The sequence below is a fragment of the Pongo pygmaeus genome, chromosome 6 (genome assembly GCF_028885625.2).
Source record: "Pongo pygmaeus isolate AG05252 chromosome 6, NHGRI_mPonPyg2-v2.0_pri, whole genome shotgun sequence".
Taxonomy (NCBI): domain Eukaryota; kingdom Metazoa; phylum Chordata; class Mammalia; order Primates; family Hominidae; genus Pongo; species Pongo pygmaeus.
This window is the reverse complement of record NC_072379.2, coordinates 1,028,781-1,048,170: the sequence shown is the minus strand read 5'-3', so window position 1 is coordinate 1,048,170 and position 19,390 is coordinate 1,028,781. Positions and strand designations below refer to the sequence as shown.

The window sequence follows — 19,390 nt, the reverse complement described above, 5'->3', positions numbered from 1 at the left end:
GAGACGCCGTGGCGTCCGGGCGCTGCTGCGGGCCCCGCTCCGCTCTACAGACCCCGGGCCGGCCGAGCCGCACTTCTCGGGGCTCCGCTGCGCGCCGGTCCCCGAGCAGGCCCTGGACGGTCCCGCGCCTCCTTCCACTTACTCTCCTGGGGGCGCAGGGCCGGGCCGCTGGTGGCGGGGTGGGGGTCCAGGCCCTGCAGGCGCTGCGAGCCCTCGAGCGCCCCCCGCCACCAGCCAGGCTCCCCTGCGCTGTGGGGGGCGGACCGGGCCCCAGCCGCGATGCAGCAGCCTCCGGGGGAGACACGAGCTCTGAGGACCCCGGGTGGTCTGGAGTCGTCGGCCGCCGCGTGACCCTTGGGAGGGCCTGTGTCGCCCGCAGCGCCGCCTCGCCCCTCCCTGTGCCGGGGTAGAGGACCCCGTCGGGCGCTCGGAAGCCAGGGGCTTCCTTGCCTGAGGCAAGGCGGCCCCCACTGGCGCAGTGGGTGCTAGTGCGAAGCTGTGTCAACTAAAGCAAAGACTCATAATGAAAACAGTTGGGATAGCTTCACTCGGGAGCCTTCCAGAGGACGGCGGAGCAGGCCCGCAGCTCCTTCAAGAGGCGCTGCCGCTGCTGCGTCGGGGCTCAGCCGGATTAGGGTTGGAGAGCGCAGAGGTGCTTGGAGTGGGTCTTTTATCTTCTGAGGAGGCGGTGGCCCGGGCAGGTGGCGGCCCCGTGCTGGTCCTGCGCTGTATCCTCGGAGCGTCGTCAGCTGCTGCGCGCACAGCCGGGGGCCGTGGACCAGGCGTCCGCACAGACACGCGGGCGGGGCTGCCTAGCCTGCTGCTGGGCCTCACGGCTGCAGAGACGGCAGGAATGGTGACCGTTGCTTCAGAGTCCTTCGGTTATGAGTAACTCACCGAATTGACAGTGATTTTTATGAATTCGTTGTGGTCACTGAGGAGTTGTGGCAAAGTGAGAAAACCTAACCCATACTTAGTTCCCAGATGTGTTTTAAACTATGTGTAACAACTAACAAAATTGACATGATGATACACTTCACGGACATTTAATTTTGATTCTGCCATTTTCTCATTTTAGAGGCGGTAACATGTTTTGGTTTTTTTCTCGTCGTTCAAACATCTCCCAGGCTCCTGCACGGCCGGTGCTGTGCCTCCGGGCCCAGGTGACCTCGGGGTGAGAAGGAAAGGGCCTCTGAGATGAGAACATAGTTTTGCTGTTTTCAGTTTATACTCAAAGCCCTGCAGTTTCCTGACAGCACAGAGCACACCTGTCACGCGGGCAGGATGAAGCGCAGAGGCTGCCTGGTGAAGTGGGCGGAGCGCTGGAAAATCCACGTGCAGAGTAGCTTGGTTCCCTCCACAGGGAGCGTGCAAGGCCCTCTCCGGCGCCGCGGGAGCCTCGCCCTCTGCACAGACTTCGGAGCCAGGTGCTGGAGCGGCAGCAACTGAGGGGCGTGGATGTCTTTGCACGGTTCCCATACGTTTTTCAGACGTTAATTGATTTTCAGTAAAGTGGCAGGATCAACACCGAAGAATGGGGAGCAACTGTGAGCCGATTTCCTGCGAGTGGTTGAGAAGCAGGCTTGGTGTGGTTGGCCGCCCTTGTGCTTAGCGGCTGCTCAGCCCTGCCCCCGCTGCTCCTGCTGGAGCTGCCTGCCTGGCTTAGAAACAACGCACCTCTGTAGTTGGCGGTGGCTTCGACAGGTGAAGCCCAAGCAGGTTAGTGTTCTCACAGCTAGGAAGGACATGGGCCTGGCAGGGAGCTGCAGCACAGCCTCTGTCAACACAGAAGCACTGCCGTGCGAACCCTTGCCTCCCAGGACAGCTGTTGCGTACCCAGCAGCCGGAGCGCTGGCTCCGCGAGGGCTCTTCAGCAGTGCCAGGTGCAGCTGGGCTCCACCCTCAACTGGTCCAATAGTAGCGAAAGAAACGAGGAGTGTCATGAATTGTTAGACAGCATCCGTATGCCTAAGTTCAAATTGGAGCCGCCCAGCCCTACCTGTGGATACAAAGCTGCCGTTCAGTGGGGAGCCAGAGCGGAGGGGCCTATGTGACGCCCTTGCATGTGGGTGAAAGTCACCCGCAGGCCGTGCCAACGTTCTGAGAGGTGACAAAGGGGCAGGGCCTCTGGGATCTGGGGTCAGGAGTTCCAGGAAGCCTGCTTCTGCTTCTGCCCAGCAGTTCACTCTTCCCTCCACAGCAGCTGAAGCTTGAGCTGCTGTGGGGCTCACCTGGCCAAAGGCAGAAGGGAGCTCTCCGTCCCAGGCAGCATCCTGGTGGGTGTCTGTCCTGTGCGAGACACTGGCCGCAGAGGCTGAGAAAGGAGAGGACCCCAGCCTGCCTCTGGAGGCCCGGGGGAGGCAGTGAAGGGCCCAAGGCCAGTGATGCAGGAGTTTCCAGAGCGCAGGGAAATACGGAGCGAGAAACACCAGCCCTCAGCTCCACTGGGGCGCCACGTAACCTCTGCCGGTGCTGAGGGGTTACAGGGCTCTGTTACCAGCCCCATTCCTCCTGGACGGGCGAGGTCGGTCTGCATCACACCCCCTAACCTCTTGTGGTCTGCGACCTCAGAATACATGAAGCTGTGTCCACAGGCCTCAGCGGCTGTGAACCCCTCGCCTACACTGGGGGGTCCTCAGCTGACACCTGAGCCAGTGTCCAGTGTCCCAGTGGTGCCAGGACAGAGTCCCCCTCCCCGACCTGACTTGTGCACCTCGTCACCCACTGCCAGCAGTGTCCCCCCACAACAGGCTTGCTCAGTACAGCACCCAACCCAAGTCCCCAGCACCCACACCCCAGTGAGTTTCCTGTGTTCTATAGGCTCAGCTGCTTCTCGTCCTCCCCCCACTTGGGATCCTTGGAACAGGGAATGGTTCTTATTTAGGTCCCTGAGGTACCAAGCACAGGCTTTGCTCTTAGCAGCCACCACTCCAGTGATGAAGCTGATAGCAGACTGGCCCCTGCAGAGCTCTGAGCGGGGGTGGCTGGCTTCACCGGCCTCCACCCTGGCCCAGAGCTGCCTCCTGAGCAGCGGATCCCAACCTGCCTGCCCCTGGGGCTGGGTCTCCAGCAGTCAGGACTGAGCTGCTGCTAGCTGCTGACAGGTGTGGGGTGAAGGGGGCGCATTTGCCCCGTGTCCCCATTGGCAGCATCTCCACACCTTCCCTTGTGACACCTCCTACCAGAACAGACCCCCACCTGCTCCCCCAGCACCCGGGGTCGTCTTCTGCCTGCTCCTTCTGTCCGCCACACTGAAGAGTGTGCTCCAGCCGGGGATGGGCGTGCGTGACGCTGGGGAATGGACACCTGTGAAATGGTGGAGTGTGCATCAAGTCTAAATAGCCGCTCACAAGATCTGGGGGCTTTTTGTTTCCAGAAACCTGATCTGATCTTTATAAAAAGTGCTCCCCCGCTCAGTCAGCCTGGGTCTCCCTCCCGTCCAGGCTGGCAGCGCTGTCTGGCTCGGCGAGGAGGGGCTGAAACTGGAGAGCCCCTGGGAAGGCTCTTGCGGGCCAAGTGGCAACGGGGAGGGTAGCTCTCGTTCCCCGCCCTCATTCTAGCGTTTAGCAGACTGCCCCACACCGCAGGTTTCCATTTTCACCCTTAGGTTAAGAGAAAAGCAGGAATAAAAAGTTTCTAATGTTGCTTGCGAAATTCAGCACTGGCCACTGAAGGCATCTGGGGCTTCTGCGTCTCTCCTGTCCCATGGGGCTCCTGCGTCTCTCCTGTCCCATGAGTCCGTTTCTTGCTGTTTATTGGAACCCACTTGCATCGTTGGTGTGTGCAGCTGAACTCAGGCTGTTTAGGAAGCCCATGGGCAGGGCTCTGTGGGGCCCATTCCTGGTCCCACGTTTCTGGCAAGGGCTCCTCTTGAGCTGAGGCTTCTGAGCTCCTGCAGGCGGGCGTAGGGAGGCAGGTCCCACTGTCAGCCAAGCTGCAGGGTTTTTAGGAAGAAAGTGAGGGCTGCGCACCGTGGGCTCACACCTATAATCCCAGCACTTTGAGGCTGGCCGGAAGGATCACTGTAGCCCAGGAGTTTGAGAACTCATGCCTATAATCCCAGCACTTTGGGAGGCCGGCCAGAAGGATCACTTTAGCTCAGGAGTGTGAGAGCAGCCTTGGTCTCATATCTATAAAAATTTTGAAAACTGGCCAGGCATGGTGGCACATGCCTATAGTCCTGGTTGCTTGGGAGGCTGAGGTGGGAGGATTGCTTGAGCCCAGGAGGTCGAGGCTGCAATGAACTGTGATGGTGCTGCTGCAGTCCAGCCTGGGCCACAGAGCAAGAGCATGTGTCAAAAGGAAAGGGCCGCTGTGGAAGGGCCTCCAGTCCCCTGGCCTGGGCGGCAGGGGCCGCTGCTGCAGCCCTGCCTTCTATATGTGCAGAGATGTGAGCAGTCACCCCTGGAGATCCTCACGCCTTCTCTGTAGAACGAGGAGTTGGGCTGCCAGGGATTGGGGTCTGGGCGCGTTGCTGTCGTGTGTGTGTGTGTGTGTGTGTGTGTGTGTGTGTGTGTGTTTCCTGGGAGGAGGGCCCCCCACGGTCTTCGTCATGTTCTCCAGGGCCCAGCTGGAAGGAGTTGGAATTTGGATGGAGAGAAATGTGGAGTAGGGCAGGAACCTCCTTCCTAGGAAGGAGCCTGTGGGGGACCCTGCATAGGGTCACAGGTTCCCAGGGGGCCTCAGGTGTGGTGTTAGAGGGGTGCTGGGGCTGGGAGTCTGTCCGTGTCTTCAGCCTGGGTCTCGTGAGTTCAGGGAGTTTGAACCTAGGTGGAGAATGAGCCCCCGTGTGTCTTCACTAACCTCCAGCTGACACGAGCTTCCGCAGACCCAGCGGTGGCGGGTGTGGGTGCTCCCTGTGCCATCTGTTGGGGACACCTCACGCATCACTTGCGCTCAGCCCATGTCGCAGCTGCAGGAGCCACCAGACCCTGTAAATACTCGGATGCCCACATCTGCTCGTATGTGTCTCCCTGTGCCTGTGCATCAGACCTCATGCGTTTAAAACGTCCTTCTGAGAAGGGTCCACAGGCAGGTGCCACCCATTGCCACGGCACCACGGCAGGAAGCGTCCCGTGCTCTGCAGGGGCGGCAGGAAGCCTCCCGTGCTCCGCAGGGGCGGGGCGGCCGCTCTCCCTGTCCTCCAGGAGCTCACGTGTGCCTGCCTGTGAGCGCCTCGACGACAGAGCCGGCGCCCGCCCCAGTGTCTGCGCCAGGACCACGGAGTGGCCAGCTCACCGTGGAGACGTCGCCACACTTTGTAGCAGCCCCTGGGCTCACATGCGTGGGTCTTCTGATGCATGTGTTTTATTCGGTATCAATATGGAAGGGGGAGAGCATGGGATGTTCCACTGGTGTCCTAGGGAGGAAGTAACTGGGGAGGGAGGACGGTTGGGGGGATTCACCTTTAAAGAATTTGAGAGCTTGTTTATTTTGTGGAATAAGGGTAAATTAATCACCTGTGTGTTTCTGATCATTGAGAAGACCCCATCGATGCTGTTGGCTGTGGGACTGTCATTTCAGAGTCCGGATCCGAATGTGGTCCTGGCTACTCTGCGAGGGTTGCCCTGGGAGGAGGTGGTGGAGGGCACGTGGGCGTCCCGTGTTCCCTCATGACGGCCGTCGCCAGCAATTGCCTCAAAATAAAAGGCTTAATTTTAAAAACTCTTGTTTCTCAGAAAAAACAGTTTACTACTGTGAGTTAATGCTGTGGAACTCTAATAATTGAGGTGACAAATCTGATTAAGGTTTTCTTTAAATTGGAACAGAATGCCTACGGGTGCCCCATGAGAGGGCTGTGGGCTGTGGGACGTGGGACCAGGCTCCTGACCTTGGAACTCCTGGGTGGGGTCTGAGGCGATGCAGGAGAAAGAGGAGCTCGTGGTCCAGGAGGCGCCCGTGGGTGGGGACATGCCTCCCTGCAGGCCTGTGTCTGTCGTCGTGGGACGGGGGGCAGGCTTCTGGTCCTTCCCTCCTGAGCTGCCATCACCACCATAGCTCTCGGATAGTGCAGGGGGCCTCTTGGTGGTCTGCGAGCAGACCCCGCTGGACTCAGGGTTGGTTGCCCTGTCCAGGGGACCTCGAGTGCTCCAGGACACGGCCCGTCCAGTGTGGCCCAGGCCCCACGCCTGTGGGCCGTCATCGCTGTCACCTGGGTGTGCCGAGGGACTTGGGCTTTCCTGCCACCCCCGCAGAGGATCGAACTGCGTGACCCAGGCCGGGGGAGCTGCCCTGGGTGCCCCTCAGGCTCCTGCTCCCCAGGACTCACGTTTGCACCCCAAAATGCAGCCTCGCCCCACAGAAGGGCATGCATCCCAGTGTGTTTCCCTGTGCCAGGCGCAGTCCTCGCTGGGCGGGTGTTTTTGCCGCATGCTTTCTTTTAGTGCGCTGTTTGTGTATGGTTGTTGGTGAGCTGTGGTTTCTGTCTGGTGACAAGTAGGGAGGGGTTAGGTGGGTGGTGTCCTGCCTCCAGCTGACCTGCCGGGGTCTCCAGAGGGCACTATGGTGGCCGCAAAGCCAGTCACACTGGGGCTGGCAGATTGCCCCTCTCCCATCCAACGGCACGGGGAAAGGATTGATGACTGATAGCTGCTGAAGCCCCACTCTCGTGCGGTGGATGGACGGCACTCCCTGGGGTCCCAGCTCCAACCCCCGGCCCCTTGTCAAAGCAGCAGCCCAGGTGGCCACCACTGCCGATCAGACTTAACGGATGAAGACAGGGAGGCTGGGCAGAGCCCTTCAGCTTCCGACTCTGGTTCAGTCACTGAAATCCACAATATCATTTCTGTCAAGGTCAGGTCTACTGCCACGATGAAAGGGCTTCTGGGGAAGAAGAAAGAAACCTGCTCCGTGGGTGCCAGCCTGGGGGTCTGCACTAGAGGTCCCTGCTGGGAGATCCTCAGCCTGGAGGTTCCCAACCTGGGGGTCTGTGCTGGGAGGTCCCCAATCTGGAGGTCCCCAATGGAAGTTCTTAACCTGGAGGTCCCCAGCCAGAAGGTCCCTACTGGGATGTCTCCAGCCTGGAGGTTCCCAACCTGGAGTTCCCTGCTGGGAGGTCCCCAACCTGGAGGTACCTGCCTGAAGGTCCTCAGCCTGGAGGCCCCTGCTGGGAGGTCCCCAACCTGGAAGTACCTGCCTGAAGGTCCCCAGCCTGGAGGCCCTGCTGGGAGGTCCCCAACCTGGAGGTACCTGCCTGAATGTCCCCAGCCTAGAGGCCCTGCTGGGAGGTCCCATCTGAAGGTTCCACCTGGTGGTGTCTTTCCTAACCCCAGTCCCCAGCTCCGCTGTATCAGGACGTTAAAAACTGCCTGATTTCCCCCGAGAAAGTCGAGGGGTCCTGACCCCTGCACCCCTCTGTTTCACACAGCCTGGGGAGCCCAGAGGAGCAGGACATCCAAGGCCCAGGCCGTCCACAGGGGTGGTCAGCAGATGGCGGTGATGGGCTGGCGTCTGCCCCTGAGATCAGAGGTGAACAGGAAGGGGAGCCTCTGTTTCCTGCAGGTGCTCCCTGCTCGGGAGGTGGGTTCGGTAAGGCTGGGATTACTGTCATTCTTTTCCTTACGTCATTTTGGTCTTAGCTGTGTGAGACTAGCCGTCCTTGCAGAGTCTGGGGAGGGGCTGGCCTGCTCCCCACCCGCTACAGCCCCCTTGTGTGTGGTATTGGCCAGACATATCTCGATAGTGGGGGCTCCAGGTGGGGGCACCGAGGAGCCCTGGGTGGAGACACGAGAAGGGGCAGCAGCCGGTGAGAAGCGAACCTGGGGGGCTCCTCTCTGGGGTCCAGGAGAGTTCTTGGAGAGGCTGCCCTGGCTCTGACAGGAGATCGGGCCTCCCCTTTGGTCGCCGGGCTGGGCCAGGCCCCAGGATGCAGGAGGACTGTGATTGGAGCAAGGGGTGCTCCCTCTCTCTGGGAGCCCTGGGAGGGCAGAGGCTGCAGCGCGTGTTCACAGGACGGGAGCATGAGGGAATGCACCCCGCGGCGTGGGGAGAAACAGTCGTGGGGACTAGGGCATTGCACGCGGGGCCTGCCGCATCCATGCACTGCCGGGCCTGGCGCCTGTGTTCCCGCAGAGCAGCAGATACCACCACTCCGCCGGCCCTTAGATCTCTCCTCAGTGGGAAGACAGGCTGGGGACGGGCTGGCCACCTGCCCCCTCGCTGGACTTCTGCCCCGGAATTCCTGAGATGAGAGCCGAGCGTCCTAAGCTGCCCTCATCCAGGTGCCCCCTGGCCTCCCTCGGGAAACGCACTGTAGCTTGGCCTCCGGGCCGCAGTCAGTGCCTCGGGGGCACTGGGTCCAGGCTGTGGGAACTGTCCACTTCCTGGGAGGGCAGGAGTGAGAGACCTGAGTGGGTGACCCCAGGCAGCCCCAGCCCCCCACAGTGCATCAGGAGAAGAGGGGTCAGGGCCACAGCCAACCAGGCCTCCGCTTCCTACTTGCTCCCCACTGCCTCTGCCCATCTGGAAGCCCTGGCTGCAGTGGGGGCCCTTCTTGTGGTGATGGGCCTGGAGCTTCTTGGCGGCCACTGGAGCTTCCTGCAGCCACTAGGCCTGCCCAGCTTCCCCTCCACCCACAGGGCAGCCCCATGGCCGCCTCCACTCTGTGGTTTGTCTTCTTGGACTCAGGGCTTCACTGTTTTGAAAAGCCCAGGTGCTGCAGTGAGGACCCCACTCTGCATTTCTGCCAGGAGCTGTGAGCAGCCAGGCCAGCCTCCTCACCGTGCCAGGAAGCCTCTCCTTTTGGCCCAGAGCAGCAGCTGCCCCTTCCAACATCGACCATGGGTGATCAACAACCTGGCATGTGGGCAGGATTTTCCCTATAGAACCATTGAACAACACGGACCTGTTAGCTCAAGGTACCTTCTGGCTTTGTAGGTGGCAAGAGCCCCCACGCAACCACAGGTGGGCCTGGTCGGGCCTCTCCAAGCCCTCACCCTCTTCCTCCCTCTTACTCCCCAATTTTTTTTTTTTTTTTTTTTTTTTTTTGTGACAGAGTCTCACTCTATTGCCCAGGCTGGAGTGCAATGGCGCCATCTTGGCTTACTGCAACCTCTGCCCCCTATGGGTTCAAGCAGTTCTGCCGCAGCCTCTCGAATAGCTGGGATTACAGACGTGCACCACCACGCCCGGCTACTTTTTGTATTTTTAGTAGAGACAGGGTTTCACCATGTTGGCCAGGTTGGTCTCGGACTCCTGACTCAGGTGATCCACCCACCTCGGCCACCGCGCCTGGACCACTCCCCAGTTCTTGACAAGTCTACAGTTCCTGCACTGTCCCCAGACTATGGAACACCTGGGAGGGACAGAGAGCTTGTCCTGGGACCACCGGCTGGATGAGCCTGTCACCCACCCCCGAGGCAGAAGACCTGGGACTCAGTCCTGATCTACTGATTTTTTTTTTTTTTGAGGGTCTCACTCTCATCCAGGCTGGGGTACAATGGTGTGATCACAGCTTACTGCAGTCTCAAATCCTGGGCTCAAGCCGTCCTCCCACCTTGGCCTCCCAAAGCACTGAGATTAACAGGTGTGAGCCAGCGCACCTGACCTCCACCCTGATTTACATAAAGACCACACTCTGGGCTGGACCCCACCCGCCCGCGTGCACACCTCAGTTGGCACCCACACTGGGTGCCTGCTCCCACTGTGCAGGAAGTGCGGGCCTCCGGGAGGCACAGGCTGGGCCTGCTGGCTGTGGGCGTGCCCTTCCTGACTCCCCCATCATGACTGCCTCATCATGTCTCCTCATCACATCTCCTCTCTGCTCAGGGCCAGGCTCTGAGACGCCACAGGCTGATAGCCGGAGCCAGGCGGACTTTGAGTCTGAGTCTGAGATGGCTCCACGTGTGCAGTGCACACTGGTTTCAAAGCTGTGGAGTGAGAAAAAAGACGTGGTTTCATTAATCACTTTTTATATGGGTTACCTGTTGAAGTGGCAAACCCTTGTTCCTGTAGGGCCTGGGCTCTCACTTCCTGACTTGGACCCCACCCACCAAGCCCTAGTCTGCATGTCCTGGGCCTGTGCTTCCTGCCTGGTGGGAGCTGGTGCTTAGCCAGGGCTCAATGGGGAGAGCAGAGATGATGGCAGGGGTATGTGTGCATACGTGTGCACGTGTGTGTATGTGTGCTCGTGTGAGTGGGGATTTCTGCCTAGGGTGTGGGAACGTCTGAGCCCCGTGGGGACTTTGGGTCTTTATTTAAATTTGGGCCAAGTTCTGCTAGGTCTTCTGTCACCTGCTGGAGTTATTTTCTTTCTGCCACATTTTAGAAAATAAAACGCACCGAACAAACATGGGGTGTTCCTACTGCAGCATGGGAAAGGTGAGGCGCCATCCCACCAAGGCGCATGCGGTTTTGAGCCCTGGATGCTGGGCCCCAGAGCACCTGGCCTTGTGTGCAGTGGGGGGTGGGGGCAGAGAAGCCCCTTACCCCACCGTCCGCAGCTGCCCACGGCAGTCAGTTCACGTGTTGGGATGATCCCACTGGAGAAGTCTCCCATCCGGGAAAGTTCGTAAGCGTTGAGTCCGTGGCTTGTTTCCCAAGAAGAAGGTGCAGGAGGGTGTGTAGCTGTCTCGCTGTCCTCCACCCCCCTGTGTGGAGCCCCCCCCACCTCCCCTGCCATCCAGGGATGCTCCCCAAGGGCCCGATGCAGCAACACTGGAGCCTTGGCCCCATCACCTGGCTGACATCGTAGGACGGCAGCGCCTGCCTCCCGCACACCGTCCCCTGCATGTCTACTGGACGGGGTCCAGGCCGGGTGACCCCTTCACCCACACAGCAGGGCACGGCAGGCCGTACTGGTGGTGTCCTTCCCTGCAGCTCCAATTCCAGCAAGGAGCTCCTTATCTTCCGAGAGACAATGGGTCCTTTCTCTGCCACTCTCCTCCAACACGGCCACCACTGCCCCAGGGAGCCTGAGCCTGGGGCCAGAGGCAGTGGCCCAGCGCCCACAGCCTGAGGTGCTCTGGGCCCACGTGGCCCTCAGACCCGAGGCTTCCGAGTGGTCCGGGCTCTCCGCAGACCCCACACCCTCAATGAAATGCGCAGCAGAGGACCAAGGTGTGTGGGTGGCTGCTGCTGTGCGCTGGCGTGTGCTGGCGTGCGCTGCTGTGTGCTGGCCTGTGCTGGCGTGACACCGGAGGGGGAGCGTGTTTTGTCTGGGATCCTCATGTGACACCTCAGACATTAGACAGTCCCGCCCAGACAGACGCCGGTCTGGGGTCACTGCGGAGTGCCAGGAGTATTTCCGTCTGGTCAGGACATCAGTGTCACGTGGGCATTGCTCACAGAGGGGCCCCCGGAGGAAGGAGAGTGGCGGTCAGCACTCGATGACCTTTGGCCTCGCTTCACCGTGGGTGAGGAGCTGCCCACCGAGGAAGCCCAGGCTGGGTGTCGGGACTCGCTCCTGCCTTGGTGCCTCCACGAGGGCTGGGGATTAGGGGCCACACAGGCCTCAGTTTCAGTCCCTCTGGCCCTCTGGGTTAGTCCTGGCCCCCCCCACCCCCCACCAACCCTCTGGGTTAGTCCTGGGTCCTCCCTACTCTCCTGGGTCAGCCCTGGGTCTGACCCCGCCCTCTGGGTCAGCCCTTGGTCCCCTCCCCACCCTCTGGGTCAGCCCTGGGTCTCCCCACTCTGCCCTCCTTTCTTAGGTGAAGGCCTTGCTCCCTTAGACTTGGGGGGAAACAGGAAGGTCTGGCTGGAACAGTCGACTTTTTCTAAACCCTGAGTCCAGAGCAGCGTGGATGCCTGCGGGCACTGGCAGCTGACAGCTTGCATGAGCCCAGCCTCTGCAGGGGCTCCCGATGGCCCAAACCCTGCTCATGAGACACGGACTTGCACGTTCCTCCCTGAGCCTCAGGTTGACAAAGACCTGCTCATGCCCGGGGGACTGGGAGCCCACACCTGCTCTCATGCCTCGGGGACAGGGAGGCCATGCCTCTTCCTGACCCCACCTCTCTTTCCTCACCCCCAGCCCCCCCCACCAACAATTTAGCAGGGACCCAGGAGCCACCAAGGTTACTTCCCATCACACCTCCCTGGTGTGAGGCCGCAGCTGGGGAAGCTCATTCCCAGGCTGGAGAGACTGGGCAGGGGTCACTGTCCTTTTGGGCCGTTCTCAGAGCCCACAGCAGCCTTGTCAGGCCCTGCCCGGCAACACGGCCCCCACACAGGACCTGCTGGACCAAGGCTGCCTGCTTCTCCCAGCCCCGGGGAGTGCACAGCCTGCACACCTGTGCTCAGTGCGCCATCCCTGCAGGGCAGGCAGGAAGGGGCTGTAGACGGAATTGGTGCTGGGATCTGAGAGCTGGGCTCAGGCCGGGACAGGGTGAGACCAACCGGAACGCTGCCGTGGCCGGATCGCTGCTGTGGCCGGCGGCCAATGTGGCGCCCTTCTCAGGGCTCGTTTCTGTGCGTGTGATGTTCACGGTCATCACTTAGGAAAATTCGGAACCGTGGAGATTGGTGTCCAGTCCAGGGACCTGGTGCCAGAGCCGGAGCCGGCTTTATGGAGCCCTGCGTGTTTTCCCCGCATTTCCTGTTGGCTTAAATTCACACACCTGGGAAATGATGATGGTCTTTATTTTTGCTGGTTCTTTTTGTTGGGGTGTGACTAGCACGTTACCCACCTTGGACATCTCCAGGAAGAGCCAGTGCGTTGTGGCGAAGCCTCACGCTGGGGAGCATGGCTCACACAGGGCCCGTGTCACACAGATGGACGGGCAGCGTGGGCAGAAAGGAGCTGTTGGGTCTCTGCTGCCTCAGTCGAGTCTACAGGAACCTTTTCAGATCAAATTAGTGTCATTTCTTCTCTGTGTCTCTTGCCAGGAGTTATAGGCGTAAAGGAAAAACATAGTTTTCATGCAGTTGTATTTTCTCAAACAGCGTCAGCTTCTCTCTAAGAGTCTCACGGCTCTCTTCTCTGGAAGCTGCCGTGGCTGCTGGCCCACTTTGCTCCTCCCAGCCTGTAGGGTTTGGCTTTGTGGTTTGTTTTCAGTGTATTAGTTGAGTGCAGTGAACATTTTCATTGCCTGATGGTAAGGATTTCGCGTTTAAGTGCGCGAGTGCCACGTTGCTTGAGGTAGCCTGTGAAATTGTCCGTGTTGTGAAATACACAGTGTAGGTGCAGTGACAGGCCCCCTGGCCGCGTCCCCATCCCGATCCTGGGGGTCGCAGTTTATCTGTGTGGGTGCAGGTCCTGCGTAAAGCTTTTCATGCACATTGAATTGTTTTATGCATTTTCAAATGTAATTCTCAAGACATCTAACCGCAGGAGACAGAATGTGTGGCTGGAGTTTTTATTTTTCTGTACTTCATATGAGTGTCTGTATTTCATCAAGTCTGAAATGCTGGAGACTGTCCTAGCATTGAGATAGGGTGACTGTACTTTTATACATTTTTCTGCTTGCACTGGGATGGTCCAGAGACGCCGGCTTTAGACATCACACGTCTGTGACAGGCCAGCGCTTCCTTCCGTGAGGCCCGTCCCATCTGTCCCATCTGTGTGGGACAGCTATCATGTTAGCAGAGAGACTGTTGCCCTGACAGCGTCGGCTCAAAGCCGCCCACCACACCTCTCCCAGGAGAGTGGCCCAGACTGCAGGGTCTGTGGGGTGGACACTGGGCCTAGAGGGGCTCCAGGGGGCCCAAGGTCTGCCCCTTCCCAGAATCCTGGAGCTGGCAGGAGCCTGGAGTCACCCCTGGCTGCTGCGCCAGGCTTTGCGTCCTAGGCCTGAAACTCAAGTCCCTAGAAGTGGCCCTCACAGGCTTTTATTTGACACTGGGATTCTTTTAAAAATTTTTTGGTGTGTACTTAGGTAATTTACAAGCCCTTGGGGCGACTTTGGGAGCTCTATGTGATAGTGGCAAGTTTGTTAAAAGTATTTGCTAATTAAACCCGCGTTCTTATTTGCTAGTGAAACCTGCGTTCTTTGGAGGCTCAGCACGTGGGTGGCAGTTGGAGAAAGTTGTCCGCTGCTCGTCCGTGGGTGGGGTGACAGCCGTCCTGCCTTGCTCACCTGTGCTCTCCGGGCCAGACACTGTGCAGGCCAAGCAGAGGAAGCAGTGGGTCCCAGCATCACCACGCCCGATCCTGGCGGCCCCACCACCCTCCCGTGCTGCCCCCACTCCCCCCGACCTGCCGCGGCCTGTGCCCTCCGGCCTGCCTGGACCTGCTGCCTCCCGCCCCCTCCAGCTGGACACCCTCCCGGGGCCCGCCTGTGTCATCCCAAGATAGCTGAGGTCGCTCATGTCATGGTCACAGCCTTGGGGAATCGCCTGGTCCAGGACAGTGAGCGTGAGCACAGGGCGACCGATGGCGCGGAGTGGAGCCGGGCATCCCCAAGGCAGTGAGCGCCAGCACAGGGCGGCCGATGGTGCGGAGTGGAGCCGGGCACCCCCAAGGCCCCTGGCTGTCGGGCGTAGCTCCCTCACTCCACCTGCCTCTGCGTCTTCTGTTGAGGCCCAGCACAGAAAGCAGGAGTTTGGGGTTTTTCAGCTGAAATCATTTCCTGGGTTCATCAGTGACTTAGGAAAAGTTAAAGGTGCACCGGCCAGTGTCAGGTACAGCCCAGGGCAGTGGGTGGCACTCCTGAGCTTCCCACCTCGTGGGCCACAGTGGCTCCCTTGGGGGCACGGGAATTGGGCTGTGACTCCTGCCAGGTCGGGAGCGCTGGCCAGAAGCAGGAGTGGGTGTGAAGGAAGCTGTTTCCGCAGCGTCCAGGCTGGTGCCTCACACAAGAAGCAGCCCTGCGCCGGGCGCTCGCAAAGCCTGCGAGAAACAGCTGGGCCTGCGGGTCCCCGGCTTGGCCCCAGTATGGGGCGGCCTGGGTTCCCCTCGCCATCCACCCCAGGCCAGCGCCTGCGTTGCTGTTGCCCACAGCCTTGGTCCTGTCCTCAACACTCTGGCCACCAACCTGGGACCCTGCCACAGGGCCCTGCCCACCTGCTCAGGGCCTGTCCGGGTGCCCCACACATGTGGGCTGACAGACCCTCGGCCACCGCGGCGGCCCCTCTGCAGCCCTAACAGTGTTATGGACTTTGGCCCGCGTGATCAGCCGCGGCCTGCGTGGCCCACGGGGTGGGGGTAGAGGCTGGGCCTGTGCCAGGAGGGTTTTTGCCTTTCAGGGCCAGGTGTTGTGCCTGCCCCGTTAGTGGCTGTGGGCGGCTGTGGGCCTAGGAGGTGAGCGTGGAGCTGGTTGGAACCGGTCAGTCACCAGGCTCCCCTGGGGGTGTCCATATCCCCACCATGAAAATCCTTGCTCCCCAGAGCCCTGTGGGCCTGGCCTGGTGGGTCTCGGAGCTTCCTGCCTGTGTGTATGGGCGGCCCAGGCCTTCCCACCGGGACTCTTCAGCCTCTCTGTGCCAGGCACCTGCCAGGGAGGGTGCCCCTCGCCCCCCAGGCCCTGTCTCTTGCTGCGGACCCCCCAGCAGGCTCTAGGGGTGTGGCTGTGGGTGTGTCAGCGTGTATGTGTGGTGTGTGTGGGCGTGTGTGGGTATCTGTGGGTGTGTGGGTGTCTGTGGGTGTCTGGGTGTGTTTGGGTATCGGGGTGTGTGTCTGGGTGTGGGCGTGTGTGGCTGTGGGTATGTTGGGTGGGTATGTGGGTGTGTTTGGGTATCTGGGTGTTTGTGGGTGTCTGCAGGTGTTTGGGTGTCTGGGTGTGTGGGTGTCTGTGGGTGTGTGTGGGTGTGTCTGGGTATCTGTGGGTGCTTGGGTATCTGTGGGTGTCTGGGTGTCTGGATTTGTTGGATGTGTGTGGGTGTGTGGGGGTATCTGGGTGTGTGTGGGTGTCGGTGTGTGTGGGTGTATGTGGGTGTGTGGCGTGTGGGGGCGTCTGGGCGTGTGGGTGTCTGGGTGTATGTGTGGGTATCTGGGTGTGGGTGGGTGGGTGTCTGCGTGGGTGTCTGTGGGTGTGGGTGGGTGTGAGTGTGGGTGTATGGTGTGTGTGGGTCGGTGTGGGGACATGGGTGAGGGTTGGGGGCTGTGTTTGGCTGTGGGAGTGAGTCTGTGTCGGGGGGGTGGGTTGCATATATATCTGTGTGTCGGGGGCCCTTGCCTCACTTTACTTTGCTCTCCCTGGGGTGGGATGCGCAGGTGTGGGCTGTGCCTGACCTCCCTTCCTGGAAGCCCTGGCTCCCAGTGGGCGCTGCCTGGTTCTGATTCCCACGCCCCGAGCCATTTCCCTGGGCTCCTGGCCTTGCTCGGAGTCTACACTGATGTCCTGACTTTTTCCAGAAAAGATGAAGCGTGTGGACAGCGACTGGGGTCACCTCATGGTCACCCCGTGGCCCGGCTACCCCGGTTCTGACGCTTTGCACCGTCCTCTTCCTTTGTTAATTAGGGGAGGGTGGGCAAGACGGAGGGCCTGTGCTTTCCTGGCAAGATGTGGCTGGAGACACATTGTCACAGTGGGCCCTCTCCCTCCCTCGGGGGTCTTGGCCACCCTCCCTGTCCCCAGCCTGCAGCCCAGGCCAGGCAGCCAGCAACCTGCCAGAAAGCAGCAGGCCCCAGGCACCGTCCTTAGGATTTGGGTCGGGTCCGGGGCCAGCACCTGGCCTGTGTGATAACAGACACCGGCACGCCTTCAGCCCTCCGTGGGGGCCGGCCCGGATCTTCCCACGTTGTGCGGGGTGGGGCAGGACCTCACAGAGCCTCGGGAGGCGGGAGTCTGTGGCAGGTGGACCACGGGTGGGGAAGGGGCCTCTGGGCAGTTAATCCTGGCACCTGGCGCTTGCCCGCAGGACTGGCCATCCTCACGTGACCTGTCTGTCTCTTCGTTGTAGCACAGGCTCAGCAGGATGGTATCGGCCGGGGCTGGACCCAGTGCTTGGGGACAGAGCTTTTGGCCACTACCGAGGCGAGGGTGGGCCCAGGCAGCCCCAGGCAGCACACCCGTCTCTGGATACCCTCCATCCCTGAAGCCTAATGTGTTCCTTGACTTTCAGGGAGAAGCTGTGCTCAGGCCCGGGCCGGACGCAGAGCCGGAGCTGTCCCCAGAGGAGCAGAGGGTCCTGGAAAGGAAGCTGAAAAAGGAACGGAAGAAAGAGGAGAGGCAGCGTCTGCGGGAGGCAGGCCTTGTGGCCCAGCACCTGCCTGCCAGGCGCTCAGGGGCCGAGCTGGCCCTGGACTACCTCTGCGGGTGAGCGGCCCTGCCCCACGCGGTTCTGTCCCGGGCATGCGTCTCAACCCCTGCCCAAGGGGGGTCGCAGCCTTCACCCGCACACACTATGTGGAAGGTTCTAGAGTAGTGGGGCGTGAGCGTTCATGCCAGGCCTGTGCTGCTGCCGCTGCCCTTTCTGTCTGAATGGCCCAGAGCCTTGAGGAACTTCCAGGGGCGGCAGCAGAGCCGCCGCCCGTGCAGGGGTTGCCCGGAACTGTGCTTTTAGAAATGGGTCTGATGGGGAACCTCACCCCAGGTGTACGTCACCACAGAAAGAATCCATGGGCCTGGGTGCTGCTTGGACGTGGGGGTGAGGAGGAGGGAACTCGTGATGGCCTTCAGCCCTCACTCACAGTGACAGGAGGCGCCACTCCACCCAAGAGCGAGAAGACAGGGATCGTGGGGTGCCGGGCACAGGGCGCCATCTCCCTGGCTGCCTGTGGCGTGGCTGGGTGGACAGTGCAGGATTGCAGGGATCAGAGGCTTTGGCGTGGGCTCCACAGCCTTGCGGGCCGTGGCCACCACCCCGGCGCTCACCAGTACAGGCTGCTGCCCGTTCCTGTCCGTCTCCCTGAGTGCTGACTGCACCTAGAATAAGGGGTGTCACAGCGTCCACGTGGCTGGCTTCCTCGGAGACAAGAACTGGGTCCCTGTGATGAAGTCACCCTCAGGGGCATGGTGTTCTGTGGGGGGCACTGGCCCTGCCTGGGAGGACAGGCTCCAGCCCCACCTCTGTGGGAGGCCCTGGGAGAGATGACCTCCTCAGAGAGATGACCCCAGTGTGGCTGTGCAGCTAGCGGAATGAGCAGCGGGGCCTGCGTGGATGTGCACGCTGCGTGCACACGTGTACGTGTGTGTATGTATGTGTGTGCATGTGTATGTGTGCACGTGTGTACGTGTGTATGTGTGCGTGTGCATGCATGTTCACATGGGTGTGCGTGTGTGTGCATACATGTGTGCATGTGTATACGTGTGTGCGCATGTGTATACAAGTGCGTGAGTGTGTGTACGTGTGCGCATGTGTGTACATGTGCACATATGTACATGTGTGCATGCGTATGTGTACATGTGCGCATGTGTATATGTTGTGTACACATGTGTGCATGTCTGCGCTCGTGTGTGTGTGCATGTGTGTGCGCATGTGTACGTGTGCTGTGTATACAAGTGTGTACGCGTGTGTGCACGTGCGTGTGTACATGTGCACATGTGTATACGTGTGTGCAAGGGTATGAGTGTTGTGTACGCGTGTGCATGTGTATGCGTGTGTTTGTGTGTGTGTGTATACGTTGGTTGTGTATACGTGTGGTGTATGTGTGCATGTGTATACATGTGTGCACGTGTGTACGTGTGTATGTGTGGGCGTGTGTGTTGTGTGTGCATCCCCAGGGCGGCCCTCCACCTACAGGAGAGTGGCTCTTGGCCGCCCTGCCCCAGGCTCGGGGCTGGGCTCAGGAAACGGGGGTGGGGCGAGCCTCCTGCTTCTCGTAGCTGAGGCCGCGTTGGGGGTCGTAGAATGAGCTCAGCCATAGCGTTGGGTGGATCCGACTGGAACCAGTTGAGTCATCGTGGGTCTCTGCACTGGTCGGTTCTCTGGGAGCCTTAGCTTCCCTCTCCCTGAGGAACATGGGGCTGAGGCCAGGTGCCCAGGGCTACCCCAAGAGCTCTTTCTTGCTCTGAGAACGCGCTTGGCCCAGGGGACGGTGCTAGCTGTGGTGCGAGGCTGCTGCCTCCTGCGCTCGCTCCTGCTTCTCGGCAGGCAGGGCCACAAGCCACCACAGGGTCAGTCGCTGTAGACAGAGGGGGCTTCGGAGGCCGTTGGTGCAGCATCTCGAGCCCAGGTGTGGGCAGGGTGTGGGCTGGGCAGAGGAGCGGGTGGACACAGGCCGGGAAGGCGCCAGCCGCAGGAATGGACTGTAGGCTCCCTGTGGGAGGCAGAGGGCGACTGGGGCCTGCAGCTGTGCCGCCTGTGCCTTTCCTGTCTCCACTGGCAGGTGCCTCTGGGCGTGGCTGTTCTGTACCTGCCCTGACGCCTGGGGTGGGCGGGGTTCGTCCGCCTTCCTCCCCACGGCCTCCTTCCTCCCCATGCCTGCCAGCACCTTCGACTGCTCTCAGTGTGGACTGTTAGCACAACAGGGACGGAGGGGACGTGGGCAGGAGAGGGGGGACCATCCGCTCCACCATGTGGCTGCCGCTCCCTGGTCTTCACCCTGGAGGCGCCCTGACTCCCCTCCCATGAT

The 19,390-nt window shown here is 60.7% G+C and overlaps 1 protein-coding gene across 5 annotated transcripts in view; it reads left to right on the top strand.

The window, feature by feature from the left end:
- Positions 1 to 19,390, top strand: part of C6H7orf50 (chromosome 6 C7orf50 homolog) — a 137,120-nt gene that overhangs the window by 109,550 nt on the left and 8,180 nt on the right. For all 5 annotated transcript variants that reach the window (XM_054494357.2, XM_054494358.2, XM_063667179.1 and 2 more), the window contains exon 3: positions 16,939 to 17,132. In XM_054494357.2, the coding sequence (XP_054350332.1) occupies positions 16,939 to 17,132 (194 nt within the window). The remainder of the gene's footprint in view (positions 1 to 16,938; positions 17,133 to 19,390) is intronic.